Below are 23,631 nucleotides of genomic sequence, written 5' to 3'. Positions count from 1 at the left end.
TTTTTTTGTTTTCAACTGAAATAATCCCACAGTAGTTTCTAATAAAAAGTTAAGTTAAAATTTCTTTTATAAATATCAAGCAGAACTTTAAAGTATTAGCCGTGAAAATAAGCTACTCTGCCGGACAGGACACGGTAAAAAAAAAAAAAAAAAGACCTGTTCCTTCCAGGTGCCAATGTTTATTTAAACATTCATAAATATCAACTGATAGCTGTGAAAAATGTGAGTTTTGTGACGTGACAATTAGAGACAGAGGTACCCATGTGGGATTAGATGTGTTTCTAACGTCCAACCAGATGCAACAATTTCATCATATTTGTTAAACTCCTATTTTAAAAATATGATCAACATTGCTTTTACTGTACCTGTGTTAAACTGCAGATTGTGTGTTTCTGGTAGAGGAGGTTCTCATGGTCTCCAGCTAGATACTGTTGGACCTCCAGAATAGCATGACCTCTGTAAACGTTTCCTCCACTGATTTATTGGGATGGGTTCCGGCCCAGTTGTGTTTGACAGAATCTTATCTTAAAACAGTAACTTTGGTCAACAATAAAGGGTTAATAAATAAACACTTGAGTTCAAGTAAGTGATTTATGACTTCATAGTAAATTAAGTCTTTGATAAATGAAACTGAAGTTTTCACCTCAGATGAAGACCTCCATGTTCTGTAAATAACCTTTGGTCTGTGAGTGAATAGTGCTATATAATTAAGCTTGCCTTGCCTCCCCTTACCTGTAGTGTGGAACCTGAAGGTAGAAAACCAACTAATCTGCTAATTGGTTGAAAAATGACGAGGTGGAGCACTTTTACTCTTATCAGTGCGTCTGTTTAAAGCAGAAACTGATGCAGAGAAGCAGGTGAGCAAAGCTAGCCTTGAACTCCATCACATACATGCACATAAAGGCGTTTCAACAAAATCTACAGAGATCATGCTCGTACAATCTGAAGCTTTAATTTTATACATGTTATTGCAAGTACAATATTTAAAATATACCAATTCATCCATTAACTCAACAATCACACGAAGCAACATTATTTCTTTTGAAAAAACACCTGTGATGACTTCCTGTACAGAACAAAATAACTGGTGTTTCATCTGAATACCAATCTGTGCATCGAGCAACGCTACATCACGGATACTTCTTAAAAAATACAAAGAAAGAAAGAATTTACTGCAGTTACACTTTTAATAGTACGTGTCTGATAAGATTTGGTTGAAACAGGACTAGCGCTGTTTAAACTTGTTCCATTTAGCCAAAAATCACTTTTACACCTGTGATGACATCACAGTTAGTTATCATCACCTGCAGAAAGAGAGACCTTGTTACCAGTCAGCTGGGTTATGACCCGGGTGATGAGGGAGGGTTTTCCTCTTACATGCAGGGCAGGGTGTTTGCTGGTGGAAGGAGGTGCTACCTTAAACCAGGTATGAACTGTCAGAGCTCTCTGAATTCATTACATCATTAACCGTTGATAAGATTAATGTGCAGACATACAGTCCTGAACTGAAGACAAACATCTACTAGTAAACGCTCAGCCTGGATCTCCCGGTGTTCAGCAGATAACTGGCTTTACTCGTTGATTTAAGACATTTTGATTCTCCATGACAGCAGCCTGGTTATATTTTCATGAGTCACGTGGTAAAAGTGGGCTTTCAGTGTTCTGTCTGATGGATCTGAGTGGTTCCTACAGCAACATGCTCCAACCGCTTGAAATGTCACATTATACAAACCTTCTCTGATTTGGTGTTTACTACTTCAGTCTCAGCAACCATGGGATCCTTCAGAGCTGCACCACATCAACATCCACCAATTAGAAGGAAAAAACGAAGGATAAGTGAAAATATATTTGATTTGAAATGGTGAGCAGTGAAGTGAAGCGCTGTTTGGGAACGTCATTATTATTTTTTTTTAATAAGAACCCAGAATCATTTTCTCTGTGGGTTTTCAAGTCAAACTGAGCATCTGAATGAAATTCTGCTAAACAGAGAAAACGTATCCGGGTTCAGGAGATGAAGGGATTGGGTTAGGCTCTGGACATGTCTTTGTGATGAAACCTTCATCTTCAGGGAAGCTGAAGCTAACAGAGGAGTCAGTCTGCTACATCTTTGACAAGAAACACTCCTGATTTGAGTTTGTCTGAGACTGAATCATCGACTCTGTCAGGCTCTCATCTTGTAGAAAGTTGCAGTCGCTGTGTGGAGGAGCAGAGTGGAGGAGAATGTCCCTCTGTGGCTCCACATGGATGCTCCGGCCTTCATCTGATGCAGCTGCAACTGTCTCGCTGTCTCCGTACAGCTGGTTCATTCGTTTACAGAGGAATCCTTCTGTCTCTGGTGGAGACAGATCGTCTTGCCGTCCCTCTGTCCTCTCTCTGTACTTGTAGGACGCTAGTTTGAGCACTCGCTGCAGGAGGTGTCTCCTGTAGGCTCTCTGGATCAATGTTGCAGCCAACTCCTCATGTTTCCTGCGCAAGGTGTTGCTGATTGGTTCATACAGCACCTGAAAAAAAGATGAACAACCAATACAGTTACTTTTATGATACATCAATTATATTTTGAAGGTTCATTTCTCCACATAAAAAACAGGTTAGATAAGTAAAGACTATAACAGAAATGAGATTAGGATAAAACCTTTGAGGGATTGCTGGCCATGAATTTCTCCTCTATGGTGGCCTTTAGAGCATCCATTGCCTCAGATTCACCCAAAACCTGGAAATATTTAAAATATACATGCAGAGGGTTGATATGATGCCATACACATTTCAGTTTCGCAAGTTTAGTGTAGTTTCATTTCATTGTCCAAAGGTTTTCATCCACAAATCCAGACAAGCACATCACATAAAAGTTAAAAGCTTGATATGGATGACATTGAGTGAAAAGGGGTTTTTGAACCCTTCTAACTTTACAAAAAATGAAATCACATTAAGGTCATCAAAGTGTGACCTAGCGAAGCCTCCAGACCTCAGTCCTGTAGAAAATTTATGGAGGAAGCTGGAGCTTTGGGTTGCCAAGTAGCAGCAAAGAAAGCTAAATGTTTTAGAGCTTCTCTACAGAGAAAAGGACTGAAATCTCTTCTGAGATGTCTGCCGACCTGCGGACAACCGAGACATCCATCTGTCTCCAAGAGAAAAGATAATATATGTGATGTTACCTCTGCAGTGAGGGCTAGCAGGATGTCCATACAGTGGATCTTGTCTCCTGGAACTAAAGGCAGATCCATTTGTATCAGTTTGATGGTATTGGGTTTGGGAATCCTCATGGGATCCTGTAGAGCATCACAGAGGTCTGACAGCTCACTGTGAAACACATCACATTCCAATCAGGTCAACGTGGACAGGAAGCCTTGGATCTTACGAGATCATTCACCTGCTGGGACTCACCTGTAGTGTATGAATTGCGAAGCTTGAGGGTCAAACTTCTCCCAGGTTTCATAGAACATATCAAAGTCATCCTCAGACAGTGGATCTGAGCTCTCTTCTGTGGCAACATTAAAGTTCTCCAGGATGATGGCAATGTACATGTTGACCACCACCAAAAAGGACATGATGATGTATGAGGTGAAGAAGACGATGCCCACTGCTGGGCTACCACAGTTTCCTTTGACAGGTGAGCCTGGGTTTTCAAAGTATGGATCACAGTCAGGAGGTGTGTTCATGATAGGATATAGCAGACCATCCCATCCAGCTGACGTAGTGATCATGAACATACAGATCATACTATTCCCAAAGCTCTCAAAGTTGAAGATGTCGTCAATCATGCCCTCCTTCTTCACGTAGGCAAAGTTAGACATGCCGAAGATGGAGAAAATGAACATGATGAGGAAGAGGAGCAGGCCAATGTTGAAGAGGGCAGGAAGTGACATCATTAAGGCAAATAACAGCGTTCGGATTCCCTTGGCTCCCCGAATGAGACGAAGGATCCGGCCAATGCGAGCCAATCGGATCACACGGAAGAGAGTGGGAGAAACAAAATACTTCTCGATTATGTCAGCAAGAAGAAGGCCTGAGAAGAGAGAGAACAAAGGAAGAAAGAAAGTTTTTCTTTCTCTGAACTGAAGGAAAATAGTTTAGGTTGCAAACACGTCTCTCGGTTATTTAAAACCATAAAAACCATCTGATTTTTCCTCACCAATGACGGACAGTATAACCACCACAAAATCAAATATGTTCCAGCCGACATTAAAGTAGTGCTTCCGCAGAGCGATCATCTTGAGGCAGCACTCTGTGGTGAAGATGATGATGAAGACGAGGTTGACCCAGTACAGAATGGCTTCCTTCTCCTGACTCTGTTCATCTGTTTCCACCATCATTGTCACCATGTTGAGGCAGATCAACACCATAATGAGGATATCAAAAAACTGTTTGGTCACAAGGTCAAAGACTAGACCCTGAAACTTGTTCTAGACAGAAACAGACATAAAAGTGTTTAAACCCAGTCCTGCTTATATCTGTCACACCAATATTTACAAGTTGGTTTTACTAAAGTTCTACAGAAGGTCAATGAACGTACTTTAGGTCGAGGAACAGGTTTCTGAGGCTTCTTTGAGCCCAGTTTCTTCATGGCATTGTAGTATTTCTTCTGTTCTTCAGTCATAAATAAATCTGTTCCTCCGAGGTAAACACCAATACATAAATATTAAATGAACGACAGAGAAACAGAAAATAACTCATTATGGGATAATTGAGAGGAAACTTATCTTTGCTTTCTGCTGGTTGAAATTGTCGATGATGACTCCGATGAAGAGGTTGAGGGTGAAGAAGGAGCCAAAGATGATGAAGCACACAAAGTACATGTACATATACAGGTTGTCCTCGTAATATGGCTGGGACTCCACCTAAACCAGTAAGGTTTAAACCAGGTAAACAGGGACAGGAGCGATCACAATATACCAGTAACAGTTTTACCATGTTTAACATGAGTTCCAGTTCTACTAAAACTTCTGGTTATAGTATTAGTATCAATAAAACCCCAAGTTCTAGCTCCACTAGAAGTAATAATACCGGTAACTGTACCAGTACCAGAACTAGAATTTCAGACCTGTCTGGAATCCACCGCTGAATACATGATGTTCATCCAGCCTTTAAACGTGGCCTAAAGAAGACAACATCGTCAATTTTATTTTTACAAATTTAAAGTCTTGTCTGGTCAGAAACCAGTAACCCAGTATCCTGTGTTGGCCTTCTGACTGACCACTTGTAGCAGTGATAGGTAGCCCATCCCTACGTTGTCGAAGTTGATCTTGCTGTTCTTCCAGTGGACCTCGGTGAAGTTTTGCTGAATCAGCTCGAAACACTCGGTCTTATTGTTGACTTGGTCAATGTGGAACACGTCCTCTGATGTTTTGTTGAAACAGTAATAAAACTTCCCTGCAAACAGGTTCACACCCATGATGCTAAAAATGAGCCAGAAGATCAAACAGACCAGCAGCACATTGAAGATCGAGGGTATGGCACCAACCAAGGCATTAACCACCACCTGCCGGCCGACAGATGCAGCAACAGTGAGTGAAATACCGAACCAACCAAAAACAGACGGTTGTCTGTCACTCTTTAAACTGCCTGTCTTACCCTCATGCCCTCAAAGCGAGACAAGGCCCTGAGAGGCCTTAGTGCTCTCAGAGTCCTCAGAGACTTGATGGCCCCCAGCTCAGAGTATCCCAGAATGTTTGCTGTCAGTGACACCAGAGACACCTGAAAAACAACTTCTGTAGATGAGCTACACCTGTTTGAAGATTCTCAGTGAAAATATTGAGTAATTATGTAGAAGTGCCTGCAGAGAAGGATTAATCAGGTTCTTACATCTACAATGAGGAAGTCCAGCCAGCACCAAGCGTTGGTGAAGTAGGTCTTGAAACCATAGGCAACCCACTTGAGAACCATCTCCACCACAAACACGTAAGTGAAAACCTGATCTGCATATTCCAGAATTATCTTGATGACCCGGCGCTGCTCAATGTAGATGTCCTCAAAAGCCTGTTAACAATATTTCAAATAAAAACCTGGGCAACTCTTTAGTGACAGTTTCAAATATAAAGCCTGGATAAACCTCCTTCATCTCAACTATGTTATGGTTTAATATTCACAACCTCCATCTGGTAGTGACAGAGATGGATGCTAAATGGATTACATATTTAAAATGTTGTCACAGCTAGAGCCTGATTATGAAAACATATCAAAGGTGAATTTTTACCATCAGGCCCATGTTCTCAGAATGGGCAACAAACCCCATTGAAAAGCCCAGATGAGGTAAACTATTGTAATTTTTTTACCTCTACAATGTCCCCAAAATGCAGTAAAATATATTAGCTTCCCTTCATTGGCTCCCTGTTAAATCCAGAATAGAATTTAAAATTCTCCTCCTCACATATAAAGCCCTTAATGATCTAGCTCCATCATACATCAGAGATCTGATTGGTCCATATGTTCCTAACAGAGCACTTTGTTCTCAGACTGCAGGTTTACTGGTGGTTCCTAGAGTCTCTAGAAGTAGAATGGGAGGCAGATCCTTTAGTTATCAGGCTCCTCTCCTGTGGAACCAGCTCCCAGTTTTAGTCCGTGAGGCAGACACCCTGTCTACTTTTAAGGCTAGGCTTAAAACTTTCCTTTTTGATAAAGCTTATAGTTAGAGTGGCTTAGTTTATCCTGAACTATCTGTGTAGTTATGCTGCTAGAAGCTTAAGCTGCTGGAGGACATAATGACCACTTTCACTTGCTCTGCTACATTCTCACACTACTCTCCAATTTTACATTATTTGCTGTTATTTCAGCTTTGACTTTATGTTTTCTCTCTGTTTTTTGTCGTTCTAGAAACTCCATCTGGCTTGGCTCTGTGTTTTACTGGGTCAGTAAAGGCTACAATTATTCATACCACTGGCAAATTTAGGTCTATAATAATCTTAATTTTACCAACGTGTTTTTTCGGAGTGAAAATAATATTAATGGTTTGGACTGACCTAGCAAGGTTCATAGCTTGAATCTTTGGAGGGAGCTAAAGATAAGGGTGATGTCAATTTGCCCTTTAACCCTAAAGACTATGAAAATTAACAATGACTTTCATATTGCCTAAAAATGCATTGCAGTTTTCATCAGGTTATGGAGTTGGATATAGTTTTGTATTTTACTATTACTAAGTTCACGGCCATAATGTGTATGAAGTGCTGACGGCAACTGCATATTCCATCTGCAATTACCATTTTTAAGCAAACATTTAGGAAAGTCAGATTCTAATCTGCTGGAAACTGGAACACTAGGTAGAGAACCTAAATGTTTTTCTAATTTATTTAATTTTATCCATAGCTCTGCAGGCTTGGAAAATGTTCATAGCAAACTTTATACACTGCCTGGCTAAACAAAAAGTGGCCACAAAAAAAAAGGTCACACACTCTAATATTTGGTTGAACCGCCTTTAGCTTTGATTACGGAATGCATGCGCTGTGGCATTGTTTCGATAAGCTTCTACAATGTCACAAGATTTATTTCCACCCAGTGCATTAATTTTTCACCAAGATCTTGCATTGATGATGGTAGAGTCTGACCGCTGCGGAAGGCCTTCTCCAGCACATCCCAAAGACTTAAATGGGGTTAAGGTCTGGAGTCTGTGGTGGCCAAGCCATGTGTGAGAATGTACAAGCCCACAGGCTTGTATAGTAGACACAAGGCATGATGGGTGCATCACTTCACCTGTCTCTCTTCTTACCCTGATGCCCCCACCACTTTGGACCAGGGTGAATCTGGACTCATCAGACCATATGACCTTCTTCCATTGCTCCAGAGTCCAATCTTTATTCTCCCTAGCAAATTTAAGCTTTTTTCCTGGTTATCCTCACTGATTAGTGGTTTCCCAATCCCTTGAGTTCCATTTGCATTGTGTGTGAAAATGCTCTTACTTTCACTATTAAACTATTAAACTTAGCCCGGAGTTCTAAGAAATGCGAAGCAACTAATTACACCAGTTGGGGTTAAATAACTTGTTGCCAGCTGAAACATAACCGCCCATGTAGTAGTTATCCAATGGAAGGCTCGTAACTATTTGCTTAGTTAAATCCAGGTGAAGACTTTTTTTTTTTTTTTGGCCAGGCAGTGTGTTTTCAAGGTGTTGCAATCCTGATTCCAACTGAGTAGTTATACTTGGCCCGGTCTATTACCCAAAAACATTCTTCCTGAATCACGTTTAAATTCAGAATAAAAGTCACAAGCCTACAGTTACCATAACACAGTTTCTCTGTTATTTATTTATCTATCATTCTCTCTGTTCAGAAGGGGTTAATAGAGTTAAATAATCTCACCTGTGCATGTTTAGCAGCTATGTTAGTAGTCACACTGTCAGCCATGTGTGTAGTCCACAGCTATCCATGCAACCATAAGATTAGTCTGCTGAGACCCGCTTCGTCCCATTGAACCAACTGACATTTGAACAAAATAAGTCTCAAAGTAAAACCCTGAGATGTTAAAGACATCATCACAACAGTAAAAGATTAAAGGAGATTATGGTCACAATTAGTGCTAAAATTACCGTATTCATAATCTTAAACATTGATCATGTTTACCAGCGCTCCACTGCTCAGCAGGATCATGAAGATGATGAACGTCTCAAAGTAGTTGTGCTCTACGATGGTGAAGCAAGTTTTCCTGAAATTATACCAGAACTTTCCTCTGTTCTGGGACATGTCTATATCCAGCCACGGACAGCGACTGTAACACTCTGAAATAAAACCATGAGCAAATAAGTCCAAACATAGTGGTGTTCATGGGACTGAATGATGTACAGTGGCTATAAGAGGTCTACACACCCCTGTTAAAATACCAGGTTTTTGTCTTGCAACAAAACTGAGACAATGATAAATCATTTTAGAGCGTTTACTTTGTACAATTCAACTGAAAATGAAGCATGTCTGTTTGAGGGGAGAAAAGCTGCAATAAGCTGTTGGCATAACTGTGCACTACCTTAAAGAAATTCTTCGTTGAACTGCTTTTGGTTTTATTTTTGAGCCTTGAGTCCTTTTGGGTCTGATTTCCAGTAAATAAAGTACAGTTGTCCTTGTAGGAACCTGTTGACATTTGGTCATTTAAATCTTTAAGCTAAAGCCATAGTTAGGAGAGACACTGCAAAGGATCAAAATAATTTCACTGGACAAAGGTATCTCTCAGGACAAGACCATAAATAAAAACATGATGAAGTGAAGGAAGTCAACAGTAATTGGGGTAGTGTGGAACAACAGGGAGATTACTTTAACTTAATGTTTCTCTATAACTGCTGATTAAAAGGAAACTGGTCAGGGAGGCTGCCATGACCTGAACAGCAACACGTGTGACAGCAACTTAAGTTCTCCATATGTCTGGACTAAGAAGGAGGGTCAGAGACAGAAGCAGGTATATTCCAAACCAAACTTTCGGTTCTGGCTAAAGTTTCCCAGAACTAGACACAAAATGACAGCACGCCAAGAAGAACACTATACCCAGAGTGAAACATGGTGGTGGCTGCATCATGATCTGCAGTTGCTGTTTCGTTACTAAAGCTTGTATGTAATATTTAACTGGAGGCATAACTGAAACACAAGAAAACGTATTCAGTCCTCTTTATTTGCCAATTCACAACAGATTTCATCTGAAGGCACTTTACGAAGTATATTTAATTGAATCGTACAGATTCCTACTCAGGTTGATCCATTCCAATTAATCCTTACTATCAGTGCAGCCAGATTCAGTTTATTATTCAAACTGATTAAACATTTTTCTATGTAAGGAAACCCAGCAGATTGCATCCAGTCGATCACTTGCAGCAGTCATTCCTGAAAGAGCATGTAGAGACAGTCACTTGCATTAACTTTGCAGCGATCTCTCATACTGAGAATGCATGTAGCAACAATGGAGAGGAAAACTCCCTGTTAATAGGAAAAAACCTCCAGCAGAACCAGAACCAGGATCAGAGTGAGCATATGTATGCTCTGTCTTACATCCCCAGTGGGTCATGGGAAATCGCTGCTTACACTGAGCCTGGGTCTGGTGAAGGATTTTCCTCTTAAAGGGTTCTTCCTCGGTATGAGAGATTGCTGCAAACCCAACAACACAATCCAAGCGACTGTCCACTGTCTCTACATGCTCGTCCAGGAGGAATGAAGGCTGGAAGTCACTGACTGGATGCAATCTGCTGGGTTTCCTTAGATAGAAAACGTTCTAACCAAACTGAATTTGACGGCATTTTTTGATAAATGGGATCAATTGGAATGGATGTACCTGACTTAGAATCTGTCTGGATGATTGGATTAAATGGACTTCTTGAAGCGACATGTGTCATGAAATGATGCTATAAAAATGAATTCAATTAAACTGAATCAGTGTACCCACGACCTGGTTAGCCCAGTCTACAGAATAAATGGCTGCTTTGAGGGGAGCAAGCCTAGAAACTGAGGGACAAATAACAGTAGAAGTATGCCCTGAACCACAATCTGAGATATTTGGAAAACGTTTACAGGTAGAGTGAGAAAATATTTCCAAGTCAAGATGATGACAGACTTCTGAAATTAAATCACGTTGCCTCCGTTTTTTTTTTATTTGATAACATTTTCCACTGATAGATTGATGGTTTCAGGGGTTTTAATTAAAAACAGAAAAGTACTCCAGAAGTGAAAATACAGAGACTCTGGAGATTCCAGAGTTTATTACATCTGAATATTTAGTAAATTTTTTACCCATGCTGTCAGAGTTTTGAACCCTTACTGGTCTTCAGGTAAAACTTAAATGATCACATTCTACATATTAGTTTTTTTCTGTCAGTGCACTTACTTTCTGTGCAACAGTCTTCAGGAGTGTCATCTTCTTCTTCTTCCTTTGGGACTTCAGGAAGTCTCTGCACGGTGCTGCAGACCGAACCCTCATCACCCTGAGCAAAAAAAGGACTTAGCATCCACAGCATATTTATTCAGGTCCTCAAACATTTACCAAAGATTGTACTTGATGGAGCTGTTCTTCTATATTATCCTCATCCTCCTCATCATCTTCATTATCAGGAATCTCAAAGTCAGACTCGGCCTCAGCAATGGGGACCTTGAGAGATGTGATGTTTTGGTAGTAGCTGCTCAGGTTGGAAACGTCAATTCTCGGGGTTTGGACTTGTACCATTGGCTGTTCTAAAGTTATGATTGTTAGAGCTAAAGCTTCCTTCGATTTACCGCCTTCCTCGCAGGTCACAGCTGAAAAGGTTTGTTTCAAATACAAAGACAAATTTAACTCTATTAAGACCAACATACAAACATTTATACATTAAATTTCTACATTAATATCTTCTCCCACCAGTTGTGTCTGCATTCACATTGTTCTTCTTTAACACCACAGTCCAGATATGTTTGAGGAACCAGGTCTTGGTCCAGGCTATAGCCCTGCTGATCCGGTTTATCGCAATCTGGAGATTGTTTTCTCCTTCGTCTTCTGGAGCAGAAAGATTGCCACCACTGAATGAGCTCAGCAACAAGGCCAGGAACAGATTCAGGACCTAAAACAAGGTCAGGAACATATTAATTTCTTGACGCTGTTAATGAATGAACCAAACATAGATTAGGAAGAGATTTTCTGCAGAGACTTACCACCAGGTTGCCAATCACCAGCACCATCATGAAGACAATCAGACACATAGACTGCCCTGCGACCTCCATACAGTCCCACATGGTCTCAATCCACTCGCCACAAAGAACCCTGAAGATGATGAGGAAGGCATGAAAGAAGTCGTTCATGTGCCAGCGAGGAAGCTCACAGTCGGATGAAATGCGACAGACGCAATCTTGGTAGCTCTTTCCAAACAGCTGCATCCCAACGACAGCGAAGATGAAGACAATAATGGCGAGTACCAGCGTTAAGTTTCCCAGCGCTCCCACAGAGTTCCCGATAATCTTTATCAACATGTTGAGAGTCGGCCATGATTTGGCCAGCTTAAAGACTCTCATCTGGACATGAAATGGTTAGATGAACAGAGACACATGAGGACAGAGGCATACAGAACTGAGGTCACAGTTTACTGGTGAGAACGTGAAGAACGAACCAATCTGAAGGACCGCAGCACAGACAGACCCTGAACGTTAGCCAGCCCCAGCTCCACAAGACTCATGGTGACAATGATGCTGTCAAAGATGTTCCAGCCCACCTGAAACCAGGACAACAAAAGCCTGTTACCATGGAAGCAGCCACCCAATCACATCTCTGTCAATATTCCTGAGATATAATCCTGACCTGGAAGTAATGATATGGATCCATTGCCAGAAGTTTGAGAACCATCTCGGCTGTAAAGATCCCTGTAAAGACCTGGGGTCAGATTTTAGACATCAGATGGTTACTCTGCTTCTTTAATACTACCCACACCAGCTTGTTACTCTAGCCTGCTACTGAAAGCTTCAATCCCAGCCTGTTACCTCAACCTGCCACCCAAACACAACATCCCAACCTGCTACCCTGGACAACCAGCTCAACCTATTACCCACACCTGCCACCCCAAGCTAACACTTATGCCCACAACCTCAACCTGGTACCAGAAGCTGCTACTCTTACCTGACAGCCCACCTTTTACCAAAACCACTATGTGCTGTAGAAATGGGTTAAACCTGCTGAAATATTAGTGCTGATTTAATGTGGGTGAACACATTTCATTATCAAACAGACATAGAGGTGTGTGTTAACCTGGGCTTGAGCTTTAAAGTAAGATGCAACCTATGTCTTACCCAGTCATATTTTGTGAGACACAACAGCAGCTTTTAAAGGCTGTTTGTGGTTCAAAGAACATTCTTCACTCTGCTTCAAAGTTAAATAAACTGGGGTAAATGCTACACCAAAATAAAATATCAACCTCAGTTTGGACTCGAAGGCATGTAAAAAGCTTCACTGCATGGACTCTGACTCAGTTTCTCTTCTCAGTTACTGACCAGATTTCCAATGCTGAGAAGCTCCTCGAACTCCTCAGTCATCGGATAATGCTCCATGGCCATGAAGACGGTGTTGAGGACAATGCAGATGGTGATGGTGAGGTCCACAAATGGATCCATGACAATAGTATAGAGAACTTTTTTCAGCCATCTCCAACAGCTGCAACAGTTCCACTTCAGGAAGATATCAGCAAACACATACCAGCATGGAGGACATGGTCTCTGGTCGTCATCAAAGTCTGAAACACAAGGCGGCTGAGTAAGGGGGCATTTCTGATTTATTACCACAGCTGCACAACAATTCTAAAGTATTTGGTTCCCAATGTTTGAATAATTAAGCACTAATTGTTTCTTTTATGGGCTGCACGGTGGCACTGTTGCCTTGCAGCAAGAAGGTCCTGGGTTTGATTCCCGGCTGGGGTTCTTTCTGCATGGAGTTTGCATGTTCTCCCCGTGCATGCGTGGGTTCTCACCGGGTACTCCGGCTTCCTCCCACAGTCCAAAGACATGCCTGTTAGGTTAATTGGTCAATCTAAATTGCCCTTAGGTGTATGAATGAGTGTGTGCGTGGTTGTATGTGTGTTGCCCTGCGATGGACTGGCAACCTGTCCAGGGTGTACCCCGCCTCTCGCCCATAGACTGCTGGAGATAGACACCAGCTTCCCCGTGACCCACTATGGAATAAGCAGTAGAAAATGACTGACTGACTGACTGTTTCTTTTATTTTTGTGAGACTCAGTTCATTTCATCTAAGGAATATTTGCAAAAAGATTTAAATGAAATCTAAATGAATAGAGCTAGTTTTAGAGTATTTGAGGAAACTGAATCAAATTCTTGATATCTCTGTAATCCCTCATCTTTACCAAGCATGAGGTGACAATAGAGAGGAACATCTCCTTTCTTTTAACAGGAAGAAACCTCCAGCAGAGCCAGAACAAGGCTCAGTATTAGCGACCATCCAACTACATGCCAGAAACCATAAAAGCACAGATCCAGAGTGAATAAGCCCAGTATCGTCAGTGTGTTGGTGTACCGTCCATCATAGTGTGCTCCTGTTCATGGCTCTGTGATGCAGAGTCTTCTTTTTCCAAGAGTGCTGCCCTGTTGGCCAACTGCTGTAAAGCAATAAACAAACATTCAGCTTTGGCCTGAAAGGTCATGAGAGGTTTGTTTCCATCACATCGTACCTCCTCTTCTCTCTTCTTCAGCGCCTCCAGGATCTGGGCGTACTCCTCTTCTTTTTGTTTGGCCTCAGCAATGTTAGCCTCGTTCTGCTCAGCGTACGCCATGGCAACCACCGCCAGGATGAGATTAATGAGGTAGAAGGAACCAAGGAAAATGATGACCACGAAGAAGATCATGTAGGTTTTGCCTGCTGCTCGCAGTGTCTACAGACATACACACAGGTGAGAGCGAGAAAGGTGTGAGGTGATGCTGCTTAGGCTCCGTAACGTACCTCTTGCACATTATCAGTAAACACTGGTTTAATTGTTTGAGTTTATTCTGTTTCCACAGTTTGTGTTTATGAATTAAATGAAAAACTACTTTGTTTATTTTCAAATTATAATTACATTATGATCACATGAATCTTTTACTGCAGTCTGACCGAAGCAGTTCTGATGGTCCCTCATCTCACCAAACATTTCAGCTGGTCTAACCTGAGGGATCAGCAAGTACTAGCCTTGGCATTAGGAAGCAATTCGGTACTGACCAGGTGGAACAGGTTTTCCCAGTAGTCCTGGGTCATGAGTCTGAACAGCGCCAGAAACGCCCAGCTGAAAGAGTCGTAGCTGGTATAACCGTAGTTTGGGTTTCTCCCGGTCTTCAGACACATGTAGCCATCTGGACAGGTTCTGAACACACCATGATCATCATTATCACCATCAATAATCATAATGATAATAATAACATTAATGATATTAATGAAAATAGTCATGTTTATTTGAAGGTACCCTGAATCAGAGCTGTTTCCACACAGCAAAGCATCAGGTTGACCAGGTAGGTAGTAGTAATTCTCTGTGAGACACAAAAACAGACTGATGTCGGTACCTGAGCATGTGAACAATTATGATTCGAGACGTAAAATACTTTAACATCCTGCTACCTGGGTCGTTAATGTGCATGTAGTAATCATAGTCAGTGCTGTTGTTTCCATAGAGACTGATGTTGGATGCTTCCTCTGATGTGTGGTTGTTGAGTGACTGTGGTGGGATCAGTACACATTTTTGTCTAAGGTTTCCCATGAAAAGCTGAAGACCAATCAGAGCAAAGACACTGAGACAAAACACGGTCAGAATCATGACGTCACGCAGCTTCTTCACTGATTGGATGAGAGCTCCGACAATCATCTTTAAACCTGCAAAGAAAGTTACAAACCAGTTACTGCCAATGTAAACCGTCAGTGTCACGATTAGTCGTCTATCAGGACATTCAGTCATGAGAGAAAGAAGGCAACAGTGGCACAGAAAAATCTTATCTATTCATTTCTTATTTTAAAACTGGATTACTGCAATATTTTATTCTCAGGTAGACCAAAAAGTCAATAAAACACCTATAACTTAAAGGTGATGCAGTAAGAGTTCTGAAAAGAACTAAAAGATTATTTTTTGTCCTAATTTAGCTCCTCTTCATTGGCCTCCTATTTAATTTAAAATTTCTGCAGGTTTATTGGTGGTTCCTAGAGTCTCTAGAAGTAGAATGGGAGGCAGATCCTTTAGTTATCAGGCTCCTCAACTATTCATTGTCCTCTGGAAACATTCTCCCTCCTGAGCTGTGAATCTCTGCAACTCCTCCAGAGTTACCAGTTATCTAATTAATGCTCTCCTTGCCCAGGCTGTCAGTTTAGGTGGACCTCCATGTCTTGGTAGGTCTGCCGTTGGTCCATCCTCTCTCCCTGTTCAGATGATGGATTGAACAGAGCTATGGGAGATGTTCAGAGTTTGGGATGTTGTTTTAGAATCTAACCCTGCTTTAAATTTCTCCACAACGTTCTCCCTGACCTGTGTGCTATATTCCCTGTTCTTCATGAAGCTGTTTGTTCTCTAATGTTCTCATACAAACCTCTGAGGCCATCACAAAGCAGCTGCATATTAGACTCAGATTCAATTGCACACCGCTGTAATTTTACATTTTAAGGGCAGATCAAAGCTTTAGGAACGACCTGTTTCTCTTTTAGCCTAAATGTAATGTAGACTGTGGTCCGAATCTTGAACAGAAGCCAAGAAGTTATGTTTGAGCTGCCTGGAACCAATCTCTCTTCCCTTCTAAGTCCTACTGGCCCCAACAAGATCCTGAATTCTACCACCGAACATGATTCTGTGATGAAACAGACATACTGACCAGGGATTACTGTGATCGTTTTCAGGGCTCGGAGAACTCTGAAAGTCCTCAGTGCAGAAACATTTCCCAAGTCAACAAACTCTGTCAGGTATCTGTAAAACGGACACATTCTTCATCATCCTTACATTTAGCTGCAGGCTTAGTATAAGACACAGCCATGAAATACAACTGGCTGATTTCAATAAAACAGTGAGATGAAATGCAGATGAAATGTTTTCAGGCATTGTTTGGTTATTACGCCATGCTGATGACCATGAAGTCCAGCCAGTTCCACGGATCTCTCAGGAAGGTGAAGTCTCCCACACAGAATCCTCTGGACAACACTTTGATGGTTGCCTCGAGCGTGTAGATCCCTGTGAACACGTATCTGTCCAGCAATAGGAAGACATGATCTGAGACAAGAACCCAACATCTTGATCATCAATTTACATGTTCCACAGAGGTCAGAGGTCACAGTGACCTCCTGCATTCGGTTTCAGTCAGGATGAACCAATATGAAAAAATGGATCAATATTGATACCTGATACTAATAATGTTGTAATGGTCAATAACCGATAATATAAACATATTATACATATTATCCTACCCTTTCAACACCGTGAGAAATTCATCACATCGCTGACATCACTTGTCTGTTTCAGTTAAACACCCACAATCCTGCGCTGCATCACTATCTTTGTCACATGACCAAACAAGATTCTTAATATTCGCCCAGTTTTACTTATCAGACCGATACCAATATTAGTGCCAATATATTGTGCATCCCTGGTTATTAAGTGTTGGTCACAAGCAGAAAACTATGGAAACCTTTTTTTAACTCTTAAAAAAAAGAAACAATTCCACGATTTCAGTCAGAATTATTTTCTCAATTTTGATTTATTTTGTATTTCTTAATTATGACTATTATATTGTATCATAATCATGGCTTTCAAAGTTTAACTTATCACTTCTCACCTAGTTTAGACTTTGTATCTCAAAGTTACGATTTTGAAAATTGTGATAATGACTTTGTTCTTCTTAATTATAAGTTATGACAAAAAGTTGATTTTCAAAGTGTTTTTTGCTCCCGAAACAGAAAAGGGCTTCTATAAACTGAGTCTGTGTTTCAGTGTCTTCATGCTTGGTTAGTGTGTGTGTGTGTGTGTGTGTGTGTGTGTGTGTGTGTGCTCACTCCACCGTCTTGCTCCATGCTGGAGGATCACTCATGGTCATGAACACACAGTTGGTCAGGATTGTCACCATGATGAAGAGACTGAATAAAGTTTTAGTTTTAAGGAAAACAGTCAGCTGATCAGTTTTCAGATCAATGACACTTTTAGCTGAAAATTAATCTGCAGGATCTTTCAATGGGTTCTGAATGCTGATTGGTTACACTAAGTCATATGGATTTCTTGGTTCTGGCTCTATTTTAGTTTTGTTCTGGGTCTGTTGTGGGTTTGTTATTACTCTTATCTGGTTCTGTTCTGGCTCCATTACAATAATGTTCTCATTCCCTTCTGGCTTTGCTCTGGCCATTTTCTGGTTTTGGTCTGGTTCTTTTCCAGCTTTGTTTTGGGGTTGTTCTTTCTTAGTTGTGGTTCTTTTCTGCCATTATCACATGCCTACAAACCCAGATCATCTCCACCTGCAGTGATGATGAATGTTTCAAAGGTAGAGTCAGCACAGTTGTGCTCTAAACATTTTAGTTGGTGTTGTTTGTCACAAGTTTACCACCTGTTGACAGAGGTTCTTCAGTTCTGAATAGGAAATGTGCCACTGTGGGATAACCGTTATTGCAGAGGTTGGTTTTTAAAAGGACGTGACCTCCATGTTACTGCTGTCTTCCTCCAGATGATTACAGAAAACTGGGAAGGTTCAGTTTGGCTTCTATAGAAAAGCTTCAGGAACAGAGTTACATGATAAAGGATATGAATGGATGAGGATCCTGATGGAGAAGATCCTCAGAGGGTTTAAAGGACTCAGCAGGTAACAGGCAGGATCAGCATTAAACCTGTAGATGATGTTTCCTTTACTGAGTATGATGAAGGTCTGCAGAGAAACAGATGAAAAGCAGGCAAATATGGATGGAGTCAAATATGTTTTCTCAGATGCTTTATAATAATTGTTTTTTTTTTTTTTTTTTACCTTATATTACTTTTTTAATCGAAACTTTTATTTTTATAAATCAACATGATTTTTTTCCAATTTTCACTTTTGATAACATCTGAGCAGCCTCGGTCTCAGTCGGGTTGACTGACCACCATCAGTGGTCATTATCGCGGTTTTAAAAACCAAATAAAGTGAGTTTAAACTCAATATCCTGATATAAATGTCTCAGAGTCTTTAACTATCACTTCTAAACAGCTGTGGGAGGGAAAAGACCATCAAACTTTAAACTTCTTGGTCAAAGCTTTACCAGTCAGTGGATGCACTGATGTGTGTCAGAAAACCACAGAAAAGCAGAAACATTGTGAATAATGGTTCCTGTTGGAAATCCACTGAAGGAGAAGGTGGGCCAGCATCTGTTTTAAAAGCGTCAGACTGTACTGATCACTGACAACAAACAGGGGTTTCTTGTTTTAAAGTCACCTTCCTCCAGTTGAACCTGGTACATCAGCAACAATTTAACCTGACATTGACTGATTGGAAGGTTGCACTGTCACATTTTAATGAAGAGGGACACCTTCTGTGATTGGTAGAAGGGGTCCAACTCCTCCAATGGGATGTTGAGAAACTCTGGGGGTGGGTCTCCATAAATAAAGGGCAGGGGCTTCCCAGCTTCCAGATCACTTGCTGGTTTAGGAAGATTTTCCTCTGCTATCTGTAAGAGAACAACCAATCAGACCAGGGTTACGGTCTGTTACTGTCATGTAGTGATTGATTGATTTTGTAATTGACAGCTGATCAATCAGTACCTCGATCTTCTGCTCCTTTCTGCTTTGCTGCTCTCTCTCTTCAGCTTCATGCCGTCGTTGAATTTCCTCCAGTGAAGCTGGTGTTAAACGTCTAAACACCTCCGCACCAACAGGGGGCAACAGAGGTGCCATATTGACATTTTGGAGTACCACCCTTGCTTCTGTGTTGCCTAGCAACCGTCTCCTGACAAAAAGAACAAAAAAAGGCTAAAATATCTGATAATGTGCATGTTAGTGCTGTTTTCCACACAACTGAACAAACAAAAGAACACAAAATCAAAATCTAAGTTCATCAACAAAAACATAAACACAGAAAGGAAGCTTTGATTGGTCCTACAGCAGCCAATAGGAGGGCTTGCTTTCAAACAGCTGATTTACAAAACAAAAAGCCCACTGCGGTCATCTTTGTCTGAATGACAGATAACACTGCTCCAGTTTTGGTGTATAAAGTACAGTTCTAGCGGGGTCCAGTTTTAGAGTGGTAAGACAAATTCTGGTATGGTCCGTCCAGTTCTGGTGTGGCAAGTTGTGTTCTGGTGTGGTCAGGCCAGGCCTACGATGGTCAGACCAGTTCTATTGTGGTGAGGGTAAGTCTGGAGTTGTCAGTCAAGTTCAGGTTTGGTCGGTCGTGTTCTGTTAAGATCAGACCGGTTCCGATGGGCTCACTTAGCCTGCTGCTGCATTGAAAGGTGATGAACTGGTTGGAAATCAGCCTCTTATTACCTTCATCTCCAACTGAGCAATCACCACACTCCACATTTGGTCTCCATATTCAACAGTCCGTTAAGTTATGGAAGCTTCAGTTATGGGTCAGAACCAGCTCTGTGAAGAATTATTGAGCCTCCACATAAGGATACATTTACTGAATTTATCTCAGAAAATTTAGTGGTAAAAATAAAAGTAATGAAGAAAAAGGCAAAAACTGCAGAACATCTTTAATTTCTGAGCCCAGAACTGATTAGGAACATTTTCCTGACAGGAGAACACAGGAGACATCTTCATGGCAGGAGAACAGAGAGGAACATTTTTCAGACAGAAGAGAGCAGAACAGAAGATGATGAAGAAAAGTGAGATGATAGGGTGAAACGGGATGGAATGAGATGTAGTTAGCTCCTCAACCGAAGTTTTATTTTTCTCAGCTGTAAGCATTTATTTTTATTATAGCTGGATTTAGTCAGTTACTGATTTCAGTTCAGTTGATCTCAGTCTCAAACAGAACAGGTTGATGACACTGAATGAGACATGACAAGAAATGAGAAGCAGTTTTCACTAACAGGATAATTTTTAGCTTTTCATATTTTCATAGATTACTGCAGTTCACACTGTTCTTTATTAGCTCATCTGTTGTGTTCCAGGAGATATTTGTTATGATCATACTTACAGGTGGGATGTTCTCAGTTGATTGGTTCTCTTTAGAACCGCTCCTCTCTCCTTGTTTCTCCTCCATAATTCAAAAAAAGATTTTCCTCTCTTCCTGGTGGCCATGGTTGTCTCTGCTCTCAGGTTCTACCTGTTTCTGGATGTCTTCACCTGACTAACCCTCTGTCTCTCTGTCCTGTTAAATCTAAAGGTTTGTTCTCTCTGCTGTAATCAGACTTGCTTGTTCACTGCAAGACTTTCTTGATTCTCTATAGCATTTATGCCCCCTCTTCACAGTGTAACACCCACTCGGACAAAAACAGAACAGAAAACAGAACAGAAAAGAGAACTTTGTTGGCTTTCATATAATTTGGGAAATAAAGATCTCTCTGTTTCAATGCCAGTGGTCACAGTGAGGATTGTTGATAGGAATTTTGTTTTTGTGGCCGAATGTGGAGTTTAAAGGCACTCCAGCTGCTCTTTGGAAATAACAGGAAATGATTAAAAGGTCAGACATTCTAGAGTTCTAGAGTTTCTGTTCTTTTGCTATATAGCAGACAATGTTCACTAAAAATGCCCTTCCTGCTGTTTTCTTCTCCCATCAAAAGCTAATGATCACAAACCCAGTGTCCTTTACTACCAAGCAGAATTAGTGGTTTATTAAAGAAGCTTTAGGTTCAGTATCTGAAAATGAAAACCTATCCTGCTTCAGAGCAGGTTAGATTTTTCTAAATTCGCATTTAGGACCATGCAGCACCATTATTCTGAGAAGAAGCCCGGCGTCGTCATCTGGCTCTAGAGACATAAGATGTCACCTCAGTGGCAGGTAAGGAGCTTGAGCTTGTTTGTATGATGAGCTATACCAGACAGATATAGTTGGGCTCCCCTCCATGCACATTCTGGACTCTGGAACCCAGCTTGTCAAGAGGGGCTTGGCTCTCTTCTACTCCAGAGATGCCTGGGTACAATCAGTGTGGGTATAATCACAAGTCCCCAGCTGAGTATCTTGGTGTTGACGTTCTCCTCAGTCTGAGGAAAGCTCCAACACGTGTTTTATTGAACTGGATAAATCTCACACCTGTGCTTCCCAAAACATTCTGTGAGTGTTGCTGCGAGAGTATTGGGAAGGAGCTGGCAGTCTGGAGTAGAGGGTGACACGGGAGTGGATTTTCTCTCCTGTCCCATCCCGCTCCCACAGAAAAATGTCTTGTCCCATCCCAATCCCAGGCCAGCATAATAAAAAAAAATCCTGTCCCGTTCCACTTCTGGTAAATTGACTCCCACTCCCGTCCCGCTCCCATTCAGAACGACTCCATCTCCTGTGACTCTCCCATTTTTGTTTTCTTCATTTAGTCTTTTGGTAATTTCTTTCTTTGAAGGACCAGTTAGGTCCCTGTTTTTAGCTGTAGTAAAGGCCAGTTAAAGTAAAAAGAATAATAATGAAGAAATAATAAAATATCAAACAAGGAAACAGGCCATGCCTATCTTAGTTGAATAAACAAAATGTACATAGTTGTATTTTACTCATTTATTAAGTGATTGTTTCCTTTGAACAATGACATCACTTTTATGTTTCAAGTTGCTGAAAAGAAAGAAAAATGCACCTAGTAAGAGAAATGTTCTTGTTGAACAAAAGTGCAAAAAGGCAAAACCTTCATAATTTAGAAACTGTACCTCAATGGTTCACAGCCCTGGTCCTCAGGGACCCCTTCCCTGCAAGTGTTAGATGTTTGTCTGCTCCAGAACACCTGATTTAAATTCTGACATGACCTCCTATACAGGCATCAAGAATGGAGGGTCAAACTGGACAAAATTAATACAATAAAATCATCATTAAATAAATAAATGTTGTGAATGTCCCATAATTCTCACGCAATAGTCTTTGCGTTTTCTCACAATACTTTGTGGGATAGTTTCCAAACCAGATAACTGCAAAAATGGAACAAACACTACACCCGTTTTGAGATTTATTGAGTTTTATTTTGAAATCGGCTTTAAATAAAATTATCTTCAAATCAGACTTAAAGACAGTTATTATCCACAAGCTGTCAAATTCTTGAACTCTGGACAATAATGCTGCATGAAACCACATCTGTGACACTTTGTTTGCTTATTACTGCTGCATGATGTGTACTTTTTTTTGTACACCATTAGTGTTTTTGTTTTTATCGTGATTTGAACGGTTCTTCTTATGCTAAGCATTTAATCGCATTGTTTAGTGCATGTTAACCTGCATATGACAAATAAACCATATCAATGACATATCAGTGCTGTTTGTTTTATGAGCAGTTTGTCATCTGTGCTGCTGTTCCAAAATGCCGAACGCAAAAGTATTGCATGGAGACGCAAAAGAAAAACAAAATCCCCCATGTCCCTTGGCGGGCTCCGTACCTTTCCCCTCTACTGTGGCAAAGGCTCTTAAATCTTTAGTGCAGCAGTTTTGTTGGTCAGATGAGACTTGACACATGATGATACTTTTCATTTGATGAATGAAGAGATGCAGGGTTGATTTAATCCAGAATCTGCCTTACAAGTGTCCCTTAATCACTGGTGAACTTGATTATGACTAAACACGTTTTACAAGCAGCATACTGTTAAAACCGCTACATTCAACTCTCCTGAAGTTCGGTAATATTTGCGACTTTCCTGTGAACTTGAACTGACGCAACTGGCCAACCTTCAGCTTAGACTGGGTGTGGTGAAGATGAAAATGACACTGATGGCTGATCAGCAGGAGCTGAGGCGTCCCAACAGGCCGACCCACAGTGGAGGCAGGAGCAGGAAAACCAAAGATCTCGGAGAGGATGCCCAAGAGGAACCTGAGGAAATGGGTCGCGAGGAAAAGCTGAGCCGCAGTAGCTGGAGGTTAGTCTGGGAAGGCTGAAACTGATGCTGGCATGTCTGGCTGATTTCCAGCGGAGACAGAAGCTGGAGTTTCTGCAGAACCCTCATAGACGGCTGAAGCAGGAGGTAAAGATGGTGACGGTGTTGGCACTAAGGTGTCTGGTTGACCTCCAGCTGAGACTGGTGCTGGATCGTCTTGCTGAACCCTAGCGGAGACAGAAGATGGAGTGTCTGAAAAATCCTCTGAGATTTGCTGAAGCAGGGGGTGAAGTTGGTGGCTAAACTGGTAA

At 41.2% G+C, this 23,631-nt stretch overlaps 1 protein-coding gene across 3 annotated transcripts in view; it reads right to left on the bottom strand.

The window, feature by feature from the left end:
- Positions 1-936: 936 nt before the first annotated feature.
- The window catches only part of LOC124864133 (sodium channel protein type 4 subunit alpha B-like), a 43,493-nt gene continuing 20,798 nt past the window's right edge, over positions 937-23,631 (bottom strand). The window contains exons 1-31 of one of the 3 annotated variants that reach the window (XM_047358807.1): positions 20,520-20,829; positions 19,139-19,322; positions 18,907-19,044; positions 18,154-18,272; positions 17,416-17,505; positions 16,483-16,611; positions 16,245-16,336; positions 15,010-15,261; positions 14,858-14,921; positions 14,617-14,758; positions 14,093-14,293; positions 13,939-14,020; positions 12,906-13,144; positions 12,220-12,291; positions 12,032-12,133; positions 11,580-11,936; positions 11,290-11,488; positions 10,951-11,189; positions 10,783-10,879; positions 8,547-8,701; positions 5,800-5,973; positions 5,569-5,691; positions 5,192-5,476; positions 5,039-5,092; positions 4,698-4,835; positions 4,511-4,615; positions 4,130-4,400; positions 3,382-4,003; positions 3,153-3,297; positions 2,633-2,710; positions 937-2,501 (exon numbers count right to left, since the gene is read on the bottom strand). In XM_047358807.1, coding sequence (XP_047214763.1) covers positions 2,100-2,501; positions 2,633-2,710; positions 3,153-3,297; positions 3,382-4,003; positions 4,130-4,400; positions 4,511-4,615; positions 4,698-4,835; positions 5,039-5,092; positions 5,192-5,476; positions 5,569-5,691; positions 5,800-5,973; positions 8,547-8,701; positions 10,783-10,879; positions 10,951-11,189; positions 11,290-11,488; positions 11,580-11,936; positions 12,032-12,133; positions 12,220-12,291; positions 12,906-13,144; positions 13,939-14,020; positions 14,093-14,293; positions 14,617-14,758; positions 14,858-14,921; positions 15,010-15,261; positions 16,245-16,336; positions 16,483-16,611; positions 17,416-17,505; positions 18,154-18,272; positions 18,907-19,044; positions 19,139-19,322; positions 20,520-20,623 — 5,454 coding nt within the window. In that variant the 5' untranslated portion in view covers positions 20,624-20,829 and the 3' untranslated portion in view covers positions 937-2,099. Of the gene's footprint in view, positions 2,502-2,632; positions 2,711-3,152; positions 3,298-3,381; positions 4,004-4,129; positions 4,401-4,510; positions 4,616-4,697; positions 4,836-5,038; positions 5,093-5,191; positions 5,477-5,568; positions 5,692-5,799; positions 5,974-8,546; positions 8,702-10,782; positions 10,880-10,950; positions 11,190-11,289; positions 11,489-11,579; positions 11,937-12,031; positions 12,134-12,219; positions 12,292-12,905; positions 13,145-13,938; positions 14,021-14,092; positions 14,294-14,616; positions 14,759-14,857; positions 14,922-15,009; positions 15,262-16,244; positions 16,337-16,482; positions 16,612-17,415; positions 17,506-18,153; positions 18,273-18,906; positions 19,045-19,138; positions 19,323-20,519; positions 20,830-23,631 lie in introns of those variants that run through there. The other 2 variants (XM_047358808.1, XM_047358809.1) reach the window with 2 other exon arrangements.

The sequence above is a fragment of the Girardinichthys multiradiatus genome, chromosome Y (genome assembly GCF_021462225.1).
Source record: "Girardinichthys multiradiatus isolate DD_20200921_A chromosome Y, DD_fGirMul_XY1, whole genome shotgun sequence".
Taxonomy (NCBI): Eukaryota; Metazoa; Chordata; class Actinopteri; order Cyprinodontiformes; family Goodeidae; genus Girardinichthys; species Girardinichthys multiradiatus.
This window is presented reverse-complemented; position numbering and strand designations above follow the sequence as displayed.